Genomic DNA, 17,597 nt, shown 5'->3' with positions numbered 1-17,597 from the left:
AGGACAGTGCTCTTATCCCCATTTCACAGATGGGGGACTAAGACACCGAGCAACTAAGTAACTTTTCCCTGGTCGCATAGGAAATCCAGGAGACAACAGGGAAAGGAATGCAGGTTTCCTGGGTCTTAAACCAGAACCCTACGGATTGCATCAGTCTTCCCCTTATTGCATCGCTTGCTCTATAAAAATAATGGCACAGGTGCCAGCATTTGAAGGTTTCCAGGGACAATTCCCCAACCTGAGATTGGGTTGCTGCTTGACTTGCTCTTTCGTCTTCTCCTGCAGCAGCCTCACCATTTTGGATAAATGCTGAGAAGTTCAACTATTTATCTAAATGTATAGTGCCCTCACCCTGGGATTTTCCATTCATTCCAGTATATTCGCTTGAGTAATGGCTGTGCATGACATTCCTATCGGCCTGAGCCATCATGCTAGTTGTTCATGCTACAGCTTGTTTTCCCAGATCCCACACAATCAGAAGAAGGGCCGTTATCGTTACCCCCCTGAACTGGCTGGGTTTTTTTTTAAATGCCCAGCTTTCACATGATTCTATAGTAAATATTTATACGGAAGCCACCTGAAAACAGGCAGAGCTGGAAAAAAGAGACAAGGGCTTTTTTTGGTTGTCTGATTGTGCTGATGCTGTCTTTATTGTGGTGTGGTAGCTGGTTCATTACACTGATTCTTACGTTCACTTCTCAGATGTACCTCCCTGCATGGCTGGGAATGCGGAGGGCAGGCACAAGGAGAGGCATATTTGCTGAACTGTTTTTGAAACTAACTACAGCTAAGATAAGCAATTTTTTTCCATTTGGATCTGACAAAACCAGACTGTTTATTGCAGGAAGGAAACAGAAGCAACAACAAAAATAGATGGCCAATGTTTCTCACTTGGACTGGACTCTAATCCCTTATAAGGCTACACCAGATCCATGTCAGTAATGACAAGTGAAATATACTGCAGCTAAGTAAATCTAGCCAATCAACTTCTCAGTTATGCTGGCAAAAGCATTTACCAAAGCATTTTCAAGTGAATAAAGACTCCTTTCTTTACTGGCTATGTAGCTTACTGTATGCTTCTATGAAGCCTTGCATGTTTATATTAAAAAACACACCATGATCTTTGGCAAAGGCTGTGGCAGTAGGTTAGTTATGCATTTCAATTTGTTACTGTAAGTACAATGGAAAGCCAGTGGACTTTACATCATTGCTAAGGAATGTAAAGATATATTTCAATACCCATTCTTTCAAAAACCCCAAACAAGTTGCTACGTCTAGACTGGCATGATTTTCTGCAAATGCTTTTAATGGAAAAGTTTTTCTGTTAAAATCATTTGCGGAAAAGAGCGTCTAGATTGGCATGGACGCTTTTGCGCAAAAGCACTTCTTGCGGAAAAGCGTCCATGCCAATTTAGATGCAGTTTTGCGCAAGAAAGTCCCAATAGCCATTTTCACCATCGGGGCTTTTTTGCGCAAAACAATTTTTAGCTGTCTACACTGGCCCTCTTGCGCAAATACATTTGCGCAAGAGGGCTTTTTCCTGAACGGGAGCAGCATAGTATTTGCGGAAGAACTTGCCAGTCTAGATGCAGCTGATAAGTTGGAAGCACAAGCATCTTCGTCCTCATCTCAAATAAGCAGGGGTGATGTCTAAATTCTGCCACATACTTTCCATGTGCAGAATGACTTATGTGATACATCACCTCTATATTGGTGCACATAATGAAAGTCAGTTCTGCCTGTCCACAGACAAGCAAGATTAGAGCAGTTTCTTGTCCCCAGGTGCTAAGTTTCTTCTTGTTTCCCTTCTCCAGGTGATAAGCTGGGTGTTAACTTATCACAGTGTCACCATATCAGCTTTAGTTCCCTCTGTGTTGGTCTTTGGCTGCTTGGTCATGCCTAATTATCAGAGCAGGAGTCAGCCTCTGTGGTGAGAGCAGTGGTTCTCAAAGTGCAGCTCGTGGACCACTAGTGGTCTGCAGTTGCCTTGCAGATCGGCCGTGGCTTGAGGCTCAGCCTCCTGGCCCCTACAGCAGGAAAGCCCATGCTGGGGCTCCAGCCACGCTTTCCCCCCTGAAAGTTTGGAGCGCCAGCACCAGCTTCCTGCTGCATGTGTGGGAGCCCTGAGCCTCGCAGGCTGGATCTGATCTGCAAAGGGAGCAAGCAGCTCCACGTGCTTCCGTTCCTCCTTCCCCCCCATCTGGGGAAATGACAGCGCAGGGAAGGGCTGCCTGGAGCTTTCCCCACTGCTTCCATTGGCCAGAATCACAGCCAATGGGAGCAGTGGGAGGCTGTGCTTGGGATGCAGAACCATCCCCATCCTCTCCTTGCCCAGATCCCGGACCCCCATCTCCCGGATCCCCATCTCCCTCACACTTCTTCTCTGATGAGATCTCACACTCCTATGCCACTTCTGCACCTCCCTCCCACCCAGACCCTCTACCCTCAGCCTGCTCCCGCACCTACTGAGGCTGACAGCAAGAGGCAGGATGTGGTGGAGTGGGGGCAAAGCAGGAGTCTGAAAAGGTGAGGCATAGGTGGGGCCTTGGGTAGAGCAGGGGTTGAGCACCCTTTGCAATATAGAAGAGAGTAATTATGTAGCAGAGCAGAAGCCTGCCAAATGTATGTCACCCTTATGCAACAAATGCATTTGAATTTATTTTTTTGAACAAGTCTTCTGAATTATGACTGTATTTTTCAGACACAGATATAAATATATATGTTCAACCAATCACTTCTGTTTTTTAATCCTGTCAAGCAAAAGGTGCTGAAGGAAAAAGAACCTAGTAGCATTTCCCTGGAGCAAATAAGACAGACCAGCTCTTTGTAAAGGAGTAAGGTTAGTAAACTAAAACTTCAACTAATTGTGTGTTGAACTACATCCTTACAGTACAAGACAGGCTCTTCTTTTAGCTTTAGACGTAAACAAAGACCGAATTTTCATGCAAAACTGTGCCCTGCTGATTCCTGTATTTTTGCTGCCGAGGATGTGTTTACTTTACTTTGTGACTTACCCCTTTAAGCTTATGTTTAGTTTGAGATGCAGAAAAAGAGAGGCGATTGTGTAAGAATCTTATTTTGGTTAGAAAGGGGCTTTAGGGGCACGTCTACACAGCAATTAAACACCAGTGACTGGCCCACGCCAGCGGGCTTTCTCTTGTGAGGCTCAGGCTGTGGGGCTGTTTAAATTGCTGTATAGACTTCCAGGGTCAGGCTGGACGCTAAGTTTTAGGAACCTGTTATGTGGGAAGGCCCCAGATCTTGGGCTACAGCCTGAACCACTACACTGCAATAAAACAGCCCCCAGGTTGAGTCAGCTGGCAAAAGGTAGTCACAGCTGTGCTATGTAAATGTAGCCTAATAGTCTATCCTCTTGCAGGATTGATCTTATGCAAATCATCCTTCCTGGATAGGTATCTAGTGTAACCTCGAGCATCTCAAATGACTACAGCTCTTTTTCCAAACATACTATAGTTCTACTGACCTTCTCTTCTCAACTTATTACCCCATACAGAGCTTTGATCTACTACATCTCTGTCTTCTAGACTGAGAATTGTATCATCTCCTCATGAAGCTTTGTAACCTCTCTATCATCTGCACACTAGACTCACTATGTCCAGTTCTAAGATCTTATTGAAACAGCACTATTGTTGCTCTCCTCTGAACTCTTTGTGACCAATGTGATCAAACAAGACCTAAACAAGGTCTTGAACTTCAGTTTACCTTCCACACTCATTTTACATCAGATACTGCCTTTTTGTGAGAGCCTAGTAACACGGCTGACTCATCCATTATAAGATCTGCTAAAACCACCAGCTGTGACAATACTTTCTAGAAAATAACCCTTCAAAGGATATCAACAGCCAAGACGCATATTCTTGCAACACATATCTGTGATGTACTTCATGATATACAATCACTTCCCACTCCTTCATTGCTGGGATTTGAAGAGGGATTTGGTAGGAACAACCTCACTAGTTTGCATTTTAAATACCCATTTTAGTACTTCATCAAAAAAATGTCTTTTCACAGACATAAGATACTGGAGCCCAATTCTCCTCTCAGTTACACTGGTATAAATCAGGAGCAACTGTACTCAAACCAACACCAGAGGTTCATCAGAGCACAGATTCTCTGCACTCTACTTCCCGCAAAACTCAACTCACTCCTCATTTCTACTATTTCACTCTTCCACTGGAATTCACTTTCCTCTGCTAATGCTTCTAGGGTGTTAATTTAGGTGCTGAAAGCACCATCAATTCAAAATCCAAATTCTCACTGACTTTAGTCAATGCGAAGATGGCATCAAGGCCAAATACCCTTGTGAAAATTTTGAGGCATGTGAGCCCCCAAGTTGTTATATGACTTGCTCCTCTATAGGAACTTCAGCTAGTACCAGGTCACCAAACACCTACATGCCTATAATCATGAGAGACACTAAGATTTCATTTGCATTATTACTTGTTATGTGCCAATGCTGTGCTTCTCTGTTATGTGAACTGCCATTTTTCTCGTGTTCACTTTAGTCACAGCTTACAGATTTCTTAGTTAAATTCTATAGTCAAAAAGATACTTGCTGAACTATGAATACAGAATTTTACATAGGTCCATTGCTTAACAGTCTGAACACGTTTGTAAATGGCCACCTATGTCAAATGGCTACATAAATAATATTTACGCAATGTTCAGTCATTGTGGTATCTAGGCAAGAACAAAATAGCATTCCAACATACAATACAAATAAATGGAATGAATAGCAATAAGAAATGGAATAAAATAAGAGACTAAATAGGAATATAAATGCAAAAATAATATAGAAAAGTGTGTGTAGACAGGCTTTTTATTTTTAAAAATATTTCTTAATTTCATGAAATATATGTAAAGTACAGCACAGGTACGATATCAAGTCAGTTTACAGGTAACATGCCAATTATTTACATGTGATATATGTACAGAGTGCAGATAACTGAAATCCCACTACAAAATAAACAAAAAGTTCAATATGATAATTTACTACTAGTAACTTTTTAAATATATTTTACTTTCTCATGTTATTGATTGCATATAAATTCCTGGTATTAAAACACAGTATAATATCTAAGAATTCTATAAACTCTAGTATCATCAAAATAATCATCATAAATATCTTTCAGAATTGAAATAATAAATGTATGATCTGCCAAACGACCTTTACATTTGCTGCAGTCCAAACCCTCAGAAGGCTGGGAGCAAATCCTGACCACCAGTGCCAGAATATTAATGCTGATTCCCAGCATTACCTTTACAAGAAGCTCAGATACACAAGGACTTTAAAATAAAGTATCCAAAGAGGAAATCACCATTTAAAGCAACAAAGACACTCAAATAACCCATGATATGATGCCACGTACAGAACAACAAATACTATATTATGATCTTTAATGGCTGAAATACAGAGGATCCAACATATTTTGATTATCCTGGTTAATAGTTTGGTCAACAGTCTCAAGCCATGTCTTCACTGAGTGGAAGATCGATGCTGCCACGATCGATATTCTGGAGTCTGATTTAGCAAGTCTAGTTAAGACACACTATTTCAGACTCAGAGGATGCTTCCATCAGTGGCTGGTGGCAAAAGCTCCCATCGGCCTCCCACAGTGGGGATGGCAGGGAAACCTGAATTACAGGACATCAACTCCAGCTACGTAATTAACGTAGCTGGAGTTGTCTGTCTTGATTCGACTTTCCCCTTTAGTGTAGGCCCATCCTCAGTTTTGCATAAGCAATACCGAGAGGGGTGTTACAGCAACAATCACTAGAGCTGTGTGGTCTGGAGGAAAATGACAATGCCCTGTGTTTGATCCCTGATGGGTGGGGTGATTTACAAGGGGATCCTTTACTAGAGAAAACAAATGTTAGAAACTTTAAAGATAATATTGGGCTATATCAAACCTTCTCCTTTTAGGCAGAACACCTATTGATTTCAATGGACACTTCCTTTAAATACTGAGGGGCAGATCTTCAGCTGGTGTAAATTGTCAGCCCTTCATGTTTATGTCAGTGGAATGATGACAATTCACACCAGCCGAGGATTTGCCTTATGATTATATGATAAGGTCTTTGATTAGGAGAGTCGTCTTCTTGTCCCTTACCCAATAAGTGCTTGAATTGGTTTTTAACACAAGAAACATTCAGATTAACGTGTTTTTTTAATATCACTATTTATTCTGATGCAATATTACTAAATAGAAAGTAAAACAGGCCCCAGTGCACAAGTATACAAATTATTCCTGTGTTATAATGCTTTTTTGCTGTTGAATTACTCACTCTGTTCTGCACGCTTAAATTTTACTCTCACCCCTGCTAAGATTACTTTCCTAAAGGAAATCAAAACAAAACCCTGATTCCAATTACAGACAATAAATAGGGAGTTTGAAGGGAAAATAAAAGGAATGACGTGTTACTTATTACTACCAAGAATTAGCTCGTGAGTAATTCTCTGTATAATTTTCTCCAGAAATAATTCAACAATGCACTTGTGGGTTAGTTACATTATTATAAACAGCACCTGGGAGAATAGAAAAATTTATCAGGGCCCAAAACTATCATTTAATTTAAAAGCCATCTCACATAGTATTCAAAACTCCAAAATGTGGCAAGAACATTTTAATGCTGAACTTGTAGAAATGATCATGAAAACTAATTTTTCATTCTGACCAACTTTAATAAAAAGTTTGGCTATAGAATACTTTACAGATTTATCATAAACTATAAACAACCTTTCAACAAATTTATTTGTGCATGTTTGATTGCGATAAGTAACAAACGGTTTAACAAAGAAATACACACAAATAATTAAACTGTATACACAGACACGGTTTTCACAAGTCACTAACATCATTTTGAATATGCTAGCAAATGTGATTCTTACCCAGATACATTTGCAAACTGTGGTATGCTTGAGAAAATTGCTACATCTTTTCTAGCGGGATAATACAGAAGGCTTACCATAAGCCTGTAGTGCTTGTAGACTGAATCCAGGGCTGATCTTAAAAAAATAATACAGGGATCCACTCAATCAATATTTTAATTGACTAATTTCCTGATAGAGCAGCCTTCACACACTGTCTTTAAAAATCCTTAAAACAAACAAAAGACAAAAAGGAAAAAAAATAATACAAATCATTTAAAGAACCCAAGCCCCAAAACACCTGGAAAGGTTTTCTGCTCTGGGAAGCAGTGGGCGTACCACTACCAAAAAGCTCAGGTCCAACACTCTCTCCTGCATTCATGTGTCCCTAGGTACATGGCTTCCTGATGTCTCTTCAGTGCCAGTTTTGCTACTTTGGCTACTGGTGAGTACCTTCTTGCAACGCTTGAAGCTGGATGTGCACCATCAGCACAACAGAGAAACTGACTGCACTGGAAGTGCTCACTCAATGCACCATGTAATAGAGAGAGGAATAAAAAATTAACAAATATCTTTCATCTCTTTCAGCTCAGGTAATGTGAGAGTCACTTGTAGCAAACCACAGGAATCACATTTTCAGATGGAAATGTGAATTAAAAGGAGGCATTGTCCCTTTAAAATTATATGCAGGATGCAGAGTGGCTGATTGACAGATTCCGTATGTACCCCATCCATGCACTACTGAGGAAAAGAAGGAAAATGCTCACACAGTATATAGGCTTAAGTTTAAAAAAAAAAAAAAAAAAAAAAGCAGCACTGATCTTCCTCTTCAGAGTTCCAAGACTGTAACTCACCCAAAGGGCTCTAAGGAATTGTTCGACTCCACGGGATTCACAAAAAGAGCCAGACTGTGATTGCCCTGATGGAGAAATCAGGGTGGGGGAAGGATAACTCAAATAAGCGTTTTGCCCCCGCCCACTGCACCCCTGTGCAGAGGCCAGATAGTATGTCTCAGGATACTACTTCACAGTAGGGTCACTGATAGTTCTAGGCTTCTGAGCAGGGTCTTGCCTCTTTCTGCACTCACTACCACCAGGAGTACAGATAGCGCCTCTCCTTGGATTGTTGTGAGGAGGCAAAAGCTTTGTTACCCCACCATCTTAGGATGGAGCCGTCAAGCACAGCCCAAACATCGGCAACCAACAATATGTTAACGCAGCACGAGATAAGAGAAGTTAAAATCGCAGAATTAATTACATAGCTCTTGACTCAGAGGAAGTGCCCATTGAAGTCAACATGAGTTTTATCAAATTTAAGAACTCCAAGCTTTGAGCAGCTGAGGAGCCTCCTTCCTATTTTACTTCGTCTCTATTGGATATTTGTCTTGACAATTCAAGAGGACCAGCTTTGGAATTATCCATCACAATGTACCGAGGGAATGCTCTTCATGACACACGGGGGGGGGGGGGAGGTATCACCTACTGATAGTGAACAAGGAGAGTATGAAGCTGTTGATAGTGAAGTAGAATTAAGAGCCCAAATTATTGTGAGTCACTTAATTATGCAGTCATGGATCTCATGGTCTATCCTCCAGTACCTGGTTCCAATCTGCCTCTTACTAGCTTACTTGAAACTGGTGAGAAGCCTCTATCTGTGTCATACAAAGGATTCCAAGAGTCTTCTAGCTGAGCTCCATCTGGTGCCCTCATCACCGCAGAGATGGCTCTTGCCACCAGCCTAAATTTCAGCACTAAAATTACTTTGAAGAAATGACTCATTATTAGCAACTCCCACTGCGTTGTCCAGCAGGCTGATTCAGAAGCTGAGAGAAGTACACTACTTTTGAAAGATGGCATATATTGGCTATACTTAGCCTACTAAGACCACCAAGGAAAGTATCAGAAAATTTGGCAGTGATAAATAGGTTTGTAAAGTTTTCAGCCTTGGGAAAAACTCTTATTTAACTCACTGGAAAGCGGTGCCCACTGTTTCAGTAAATAAAGGTTTAATATATTTAGCAGAGCTGGTAGGAAAAATGCTCAGAAAAACGTGTTGCTGGAATATGTGGCTTTGTCAAAATCAAATTGTTACATAGAGAGAGTTTCATTTCAACAAAAGTCTGACGGAACCTTGCCTGGTGGGCTTCCAAGGGCTGCAGCGCCAGGACAGCACGGCAGGTGTTGTGCCTCAGAGCTGAGGACCCCTGGGCTTCCAGGGTCTGTAGCTCTGGGACAGCCCATGAGGCAGTACGCGCTGGAGGAGAGTGCCATACCATTTTGCAGAAAATGTCAAAGTTTGGGGTTTTCTTTCTGAATCAGAACAAAACCAAATTTAGAAATATCTAAATCTGTGGCACAATGGAATTTCCTTGTCTTGCCCACCTATAATTTTAATACTGTTGCTGGAGAAACAGCTAACAAGCAAAAGAGTTTGTGTGCGAGGCAATTCTTCCCATAGCATTAACACAGGCCAGCCAATGGAGAGCTGGGGGAGTGCAGCGCGGAGGACAAAGAGGACAGTTGCCCCAGGAGCACAGCAATTCAAAAGGGCCCCAGCCACCATAGAGTGGTGTGGCTGGAGCTTTGGACCCTTTACATTGCCACCAGAGGGCCTCGCAGCATGCTCCAGGTGACTCTTTGGGCCACCTGGGAAAGTGGGGGAAGGGTGCGCTGCCTTCCAGTCAGCACTGGCTGCCCTCAGCCCTGCCCCTTCTGGGAGTGTGGAGCCAGCCTCCCCTCCACTTTGCCCAGGAGCCCAGCAAGTCTGTTCCCTTCCCCGTCCCCCCGGCACTAACAGCACTGAGCTCTGCTGGCAAGGTTTGAATGTGGTGCTGAAATGGTTTTGCTTTGAATCATACATGATGACTAGCCATGCAGTTACTGCAATTTTACTGGAGCAATTCAGTAAAGAGCTACACCCTGATTGAGTGCGTTGCTTAAGCACATGTGAGATTCTGTTGACATCAGTGTAGAATTTTGAGGCCACTATGTATTGACTCTCAAGAATGGATTCACCAGGTTAGCAGCTCTGTTGATTAACTAACTTGGGATGTCCAAATTCAAGGGGAGTTTTGCCAATAAAGCCTTCAGGCCTGGGCCTTTGGTAGTTCTTTAAGCAAGCCCAGTGTTTACCTTGGACATATACTCACTGTTTACTTGGTTTCTGATATTTGTATTTTGTTCTCTCTGTAAAGGATTGTTATTCCATTATAAAGTGCCAGTGCCCTCACTGTTTATTACAGTCTTTTATCAATACAAGCCACTGAACTTTGATGGGAAAACTTACACAGAATTTAATGCCAGTAGTTACAAAATGACTGCATTTTAGTTGCAGCTGTTATTTGTAAATATCTACACCAAGCAGTTTTATTATCATGTTTTGGAATGGATGTCAAATTGTTCAATGAAATTCTAAGGAAACGATATTTCAAAAATTACCAAAATAATTACATTTTGTCTACTTCGGGTATTTTTTTATAGCTAAAAGGCGCCTTTAGAATTCATAGCTTATAAAACTAGGTACTTCATAGATAATTTATCTTGCAGCAGTGGAAAATCTGAAAAACAATTAGATGTCTGATGGCACTGTGTGACTCTGCTGGGTTTTTTTCAGGTTTTTAGATATCTTTTCATTCTTTGTTGCTAACTTCACATATTTTCCCATCATTTTAGTTTCAGGATTTCTTTTGTTTGTTATGGTCATTTTTGTGAGACAAGCTGAGAATCCCTTAGAAAAGATGGGTGCTAGAAATATAATTTATTATTAATATTAATTATATTGATAAAACAAACTGATGAAATATATGAGGAAATAAAATAAAGCTGTACAATATGTGAATTAAAAGTTGATTTTAAAAATATCACATTTTAAAAGAGAACTTCTTGCTTAAACAGTGTACAACCTAATTTGGTTATCAATTATATAAATTACATACATTACTGCATCTGTATATTGTGATCTCATTGCATAACAAGAGGTTCAAAACTTTGCTTCATGGCAGATTAACTTCTTCCTTGAAATGACTGGGACCAGTCTCACAATCAAGTTTTCTAATCCAGAAGACAGCTCATAGAAATATATTTTGCTTTATGAACTAATATATAATTTTTACATGTAAAACAATATAATTGTAAGCATTGTCAGAGTGCATTGCTGTAAATTTCACACCAGTTGAGCAATATCTCAGGTGTCATATGTTTAACAACTAATTTTCTGATTTTATTGCTCAAATGTTCCTTAACTGTAAAAGAAGTATGCAACATGCTTGTGTTATAAACAATGGAAATTATTTAAACAGAGTACCATCTGCAGTACAAAAAACTGTGAACTATTTCATTACATCCTGTTCCATTTATAGGGAGCTACCTAATTTGCCCTTACAGAATTTGAAGAAAAACTAACATTCTCTGCTAGTGGGCTGATCCCCATATCTGTGTCAGATAAAATCATAGTGCTTATTATTTGTTACCATGGATACCATGAAGATACTGCTGTCCACTAAAGATTACTAGAGGAAGACAACGTAATTCTCAGGAACGAGTCCTGTTTTGCCTTCATAAGTTGCTTTTAACCAGCCTGGTTCCACTGATGGGTACACTGCAAAAAATTATATATAAAATATATACATTAAATTTGTTTTAGTTAAATTTAACTCTTATCCTATATAATTACATTGTCTGATTTTAAAAGAGCAATACCGTTATAAAAGAACAGCATAAGATTGATGGAGATGTAAAATCTTAAATTGAAGTGAAAATCTCTTGACTTCATCTCAAAGATGCAGTTACATTTAAATATTGTGTATAAAGGTAGACACTCTACTACAGCTTACCATTTGAAAATATTGCCCCCTGTGGGAAGGAGAGCTCATGACTGTGCTCAGCTTTACAGGAATACATGGCTTTGGCTTGTCTGAAAGAGATAAACAAGAAAAGGGGGAAGAAAATGTATTTACAAATCTGAGAAGCAGTCTGATGAGCACTGAGCTAGGAACCAGGAAACCTTGACAAAGTTCTAGAGAAAATGCAGGAATCCATTCTAAATTAACTTCAGATTTGCACATGATGTTCTGTAAGCCCTTGGGCAAGTCATTTATCTTCTTTGTACTTCATTTTCCCTAGCTTTAAGTATAGATATAGAAATTTACAGGCACCATACCACCACACTGAGGTTAGGCGAGGATACATTTGTTCAAGGAATATATTAAGTAAAAGTATTGCAGTTGTAATGCAACTGGAGATTATCAGTACCAATTTCTTCCCAATCAGGATGTTAATCTGATCTAATATACCATCTATGGTAGATTTTAATTTTTCAGCATATTATTTTATGTATAGTACATAACTCTCCCTGACTTCCCTCCTATGAAATAAAATTAGTGAACTCAACCTATTACATTAAGATGGACAAAATTTGCACACTAAGGACCTCTCCACTTTACCCTGTGTGCTAGTGCTGCCATGAAGAATGATGAAGAAGGTTGGTTCAGTCATTCCCTTTCCTTCTCCACACCCACTTTTGGAGCTCCATTCCATACACTCCTGTAGGCATTAAGCGGGAATGGAACCGCCCCACCCCAATGGGGTTCCAAATAAAATACAATGTATGGGTGGTAGTTGCTGATATTATGGTGGAAATCTGAGCGTTTAAGCAGTCTGTCTAGAGCATCGGTTCCCCAATTGGTGGGCATGAAGAAATTCCAAGGGGGGCACGAGGCGACCCAGCCCCCCGTCATTCCACCCCACCCTAAGAAAGAGTCCGCATTGGTGCTACCTCCTGCAAAAATGGAGGTAGCACCGGCTTCCTGCGGCATGGGCGGAGGGGGGAGGGAGGGAAAGTCCCGCAGCTGCACACCAGGTCCAGGTCTCACGAAGAACATGAGCTGCTTTCCCCCTCCCCAAACAGCTGGCGCGTTTCCTGAAATGCCGGGTCTATTATGCCGCCAGGGATTTCCTTCCCCCTGTTTCCTGCCTGCGTGGGGGGAGGGGTGGAGGGCGTAGGAGTCCTGGGACTGTACCAGCTCCAACTGCTCAGGCAGCACACACTTTTTGTTCCACTATTTCTTATGTTAAATTACATTTATATTAAATTTTTGTGCCAAGAAAAACTATTTGTGTTTATTTTTAATTTTAAATAAAAATGTTTATACCAAGATTTTGTGTTTATTTTTAATTTGAAATTACGAATTGAATTTGTATTAAAAGTGGGGGTTGGATGATGGTAAAGAGGAGGTGGGCAGGCGTGAGCATTTCTCAAAAATCAAAAAGGGAATGTGATGCTGAAAAGGTTGGAAACCACTGGTCTAGAGGATTCATGTATTATCAATGTGCCTTAGATACATCATTGGTTTCACAGTGCATTTGTCCAGAAATTCTTCTTCAAGGTGGTTCATGAAGAGGTTGGCATATTTGGGAGACATTTTAGTACCCATGGCTGTTTCCATGGTTTGGGCAAAGTGCTCGTTGTTGAATGTAAAAATGTTACAGGTGAGGATGAAATGGATTAGTCTGACAATGTGTTCATGGGGAACAACTGAGGATTATCCACTGTCTTGTAAACATTTGAGGTAGGAAACTATCATGTCATTGTGAGAGACATTGGTGCATAGTGAAGTGACATCCATGGTAGTGAGGCTGATGTACTGAGGGAGGATGCTAATCTCACGGAGTTTATGGAGGAAGTTGGTTGGGTCTTGGAGGTTATGTCTTGGCCCTTTGTCTGGTGAGTGGTTTGAGGATGGTTTCTGTGAGCCCTGATGTTAGTTTATGGTACTCTTGCTCTCAGGAACACTCCTACACTAGCAAGAACTTTCTAAAAACCATAATCAGCTCCAGTAATGGAGGCTTATAGACAACTGTGTATCAGAAATCCATTGATCATCACATGGACTTTCACAGACCCAGAAATTACCCCAAACAAACCAAGAAATCTGTTATCTACAGCCATGCAATCAGATACCACAGAACATGCTGAGGAGAAAGTCTGAGATATTCATTAATGCAGGGTTTTTCAAACTTTGTGATACTACGACCCCCATAAATGCTAAATTAATTTGTGTGATCCCTCCCCACCCTCACTGCCCTGGGTTGCTTCCTCCCCCCTTCTCACCAGACTCCTTGCCCTCCTGGGGTTCCTTGAAGGCATTTGCAGTCCTCAACGCCCTTGCCCCCTGCAGGTCCCTTCCCCCCCGTCTCTTTCTTCTCTATGCCTCTTTTCCGCTCCGCATCCCTCTGGTTCCTCTTTTCTCCTCTCCGGTGTCTCCTCTGCCTCCTCTTCTGACCCCCACATGCCCTTAGGGTACATCTACACTAGCTCATTAGTTCATAGGGTAACGGTAGTTCAAATTAGGATCTTTAATTCGAACTACCTACTCCATGCCGCATATAGCCACGGGCACGGAGTTCAGACTAAGGGGGATTTAAAAATGGTGGCGCCTGGGAACATGCAAATGAAGCCCGGGATATTTAAATCCCGGGCTTCATTTGCAACTCTGTTTGCCCTAATTACCCTAACTAGCTCGAACTAATGAGCTAGTGTAGACGTATCCTTATTTACCTCCGGGTTCTCTGCCCTGACCCAATCCCCCTCAGGCAGCAGGCTGGGAGCCCACCCCCTCCCAACTTGGGAAGAGTTCGGTCGCCCGGCAACCGTGCCCCAGCTGGCCCCTTGCACATCCGCTCCTGCGCCGGCGCTGGCATCACTCTCCCACCACCTTCCCTCCTGCTGCATCCGAGCCTTACTCTAGGAGACCCGTGGCCCTGGCCATGCTGCGCAGCTTGCCGGCGGCTGCCTTCTGCCGTCCTGTCTCTCTTCGTGGCTTGGGGGAGAGGGGTCGCAAGTGAAAAACCAAATCCAGCTGCGACCCCCCTCTAAGTTGCTTGTCACCCCCCTGAGGGTCATGACCCACAGTTTGAGAAATGCTGCGTTAATGAACTTAAAAGTATCTTCACCAAATAAGGACTCTCCAGAGAAGTAGATTGCACCATGAAAAGGGACACTGAAATACCCCCAGGAGAACCTGCTACAATACAGAAGTAGAACCTCTTCTGCCCACACATTGGAACTAGGGATGTAAGCAACTAGTTGACTACCCAATAAGCATAGGCTTATTGGGTAGTCGAGTCACTACTCAACTAGTCGCTCCCCCCAGCTTACTGCCTCTGTATCAGAGGCAGCAAGGGGTTGGAGCAGGAGCCAGTGCTGGGGGAAGCTGGCTTAAAAGCCGGTTCTCCCCAGCACCTTCTCTGCAGGGGAGAATTATTTCAAAATAAGGTGCTATTCTGAAATGTCCCTTATGCCTCATGCAATGAGGTTTACAGGAACATTGGAATAGTGAGCTTGTTATATTGAAATTATAAGACGCGGAATAGCTTAAGACGTGGAATAGCTATTTCGGGATACCGGAGATAGATGTAGTCTTCCAGAACAGCAAATGCAAAACCCAGACATATTTCCAACAATATAATGGTCAACACACACTGCAACATAACTTTCAATATCTATGGATCCCATGCACTCCTATCACCACTATGTGGGTGAAACCAGACAATTACTACAATCTCAAATCAACTCACACAGGAAAAGGATAAATGACAAAAATGTCCTATCACCTGTGGTCGCATGAACACTTTTGATAATGCAATCACATAATATCTGACCTATCAATCCTCCTGAGCAAAGGGAATCCACACAACACACACAAAATGCAAGCCTCGGAGCTTAAATTCATAACTCCACTAGACACTGAAAACCATGAACTTAACAGAGATACTGGATTTATGGTTTATTTACAATAATCTGTAGTCCACCCTTCTTTTTGTCCTATGATTGCAGAGATGTTAATGAGCCACTTTCCCTTGAATTTCCCTTTGAATATATGTGAATTACTTATGTTAAATAATCCATTCTACCTTGCATTTAGATGTGATGCTCGGAGTACCTGAAGAAGAGGTCTTTTTTGTGTCTCAAAAGCTTGTCTCTTGCACCAACAGAAGCTGGTCCAATTGAAGATATTGCCTCATCTACCTTATCTCTCTAATAAACTCCAGTCAACACAGGCTTAGATTTTCACAAGGCTCATACTTCAGTTTTTGGGTCTCCTCTTAAACATACCTTAAAGTGGCCAGATTTTCAAATTTTTCTGATAATTGAGCCCTTTTAAGGGGACTCAAGATGGATACCCAATAGCACTAGATACCTTTGAAAAGCGTGACCAAGCGTATTTTGTGTGGTGGTGGCAGTGTTCCGAAGGACAGCTCACCACTCCAGGAATTTATTATTTCTAGCTGGGAACAGAAATCCTGAACCCAATCCCAAGTAAGTAGACGGTGCTTCCCTATTGATGCTACTAGTATGTGGTGTTCTAGTAGCACTTAGCAGAGCCAACTTTGATTGGTGTTTCCAAACGTGACAGGCACAATAAAGAGACATAACAGGCGACTGTAAGCCCCTCAGGGCAGCGACTATCTAATCAGACATTTTGTTACCCCCTTGTATAACTGGAGAATTAATGGAAAGAGAAATTAGATTGCCTGTCTAAAGTTACACAGGAAGTCTGGGACCAGAGACCGAACCCTTACCTACTGAGTCTCAGTCTGGTGTCTTAGCCCCAACCTCCCTCTTTAATTTCCTATGATAAAAAGCTCTATAATCATTTACAATAAGTATGCCGACATAACCACAAAATATCTATTTGCCCTATTACTTAACCATAAACCCACAAAATATCTAATTCCCCATCACTTAACCATAAAACTATACATAATACATGAGACACAAACCCAACAGATAATACAAAGTATTCTGTACTGAATTTAGTAAACCACAGAGATGATTATAAACAGATGGTTAACATATAGTACCCCTTGCTATTCAGTAAGCTTGTACAGTCAGGCTGTGTTCTAAATCAAGGTTGAGAGCTGAAATGCTAGTGATAAGCGGACACTAACACCGCAGAGAGAAGAAATGATTTTGTGTGTGTGTGTGTGTGTGTGTGTGTGTGTTTTATTAATATCATTAAAATCAGATAAGAGGAATAAATGCAATTCTTTCTTCTTCTAGCACTTTCTTAAATTCAGCGAAATATACCAATTTCAGCTGACTGGTGGCTATTTATCACCAAAAATGAAATACATTTGAAGAAAAATAAGGTCTCGGTCTTTCATTCTCTAATTAAGAGAAAGTTTGTAAAGACCAGAATCTTTAAGCCATTGCACCTATGAGTGAACGAAATGCAGTGATTAACTGTCTGCACAGCAATATACATGCTCTCCAGTTTGCTAGAATTAACAGTTTCTTCAAGTGATCTTCTCATTACTTTAATTTGTTGTTACTGTTCTTGACATACAGAATAATTATACCCCACTGACTAACATTATGTACAAATAAAACGGTGTGCGTGTAACAGACCTATTCTAAGAATATACGCTCATGACTTTTTGTCTCATTTTCAGGTTCCTAATTATTCCCTCCATCTCCATCTGCCTTTGTGATTTTTAAGATATAATTTTCCTAGGTTGGTACTGTCCAGCCACAAGTGTTATCAAGTTTTCGCAGCTCAAGGCAATCTTATTGTGTGCAACTGTGCAGAGGGACATTTTCTCTTGCGGTGCTAATGCTTTCTTTCAACCAATGCTGCCAGTAGAAGAGGGTGTGAAATAGCACTATCATCTATTGTGAGGCTCTTAAAATGACTAACATTATTTTGAAG

The 17,597-nt window shown here is 41.3% G+C and overlaps 1 protein-coding gene across 1 annotated transcript in view; it reads right to left on the bottom strand.

Annotated features, from left to right (window-relative positions):
• Nucleotides 1–4,824: 4,824 nt before the first annotated feature.
• Nucleotides 4,825–17,597, bottom strand: part of ARHGAP42 (Rho GTPase activating protein 42) — a 279,187-nt gene continuing 266,414 nt past the window's right edge. The window contains exons 23-24 of the mRNA XM_089775741.1: nt 11,721–11,800; nt 4,825–11,485 (exon numbers count right to left, since the gene is read on the bottom strand). Coding sequence (XP_089631867.1) covers nt 11,397–11,485; nt 11,721–11,800 — 169 coding nt within the window. The 3' untranslated portion in view covers nt 4,825–11,396. The remainder of the gene's footprint in view (nt 11,486–11,720; nt 11,801–17,597) is intronic.

This window comes from Pelodiscus sinensis, chromosome 1 (assembly GCF_052426305.1).
Source record: "Pelodiscus sinensis isolate ZL-2025 chromosome 1, ASM5242630v1, whole genome shotgun sequence".
NCBI lineage: Eukaryota > Metazoa > Chordata > Testudines > Trionychidae > Pelodiscus > Pelodiscus sinensis.
The sequence above is the reverse complement of the archived record's forward strand: the minus strand, read 5'-3'. Positions and strand labels throughout refer to the sequence as shown.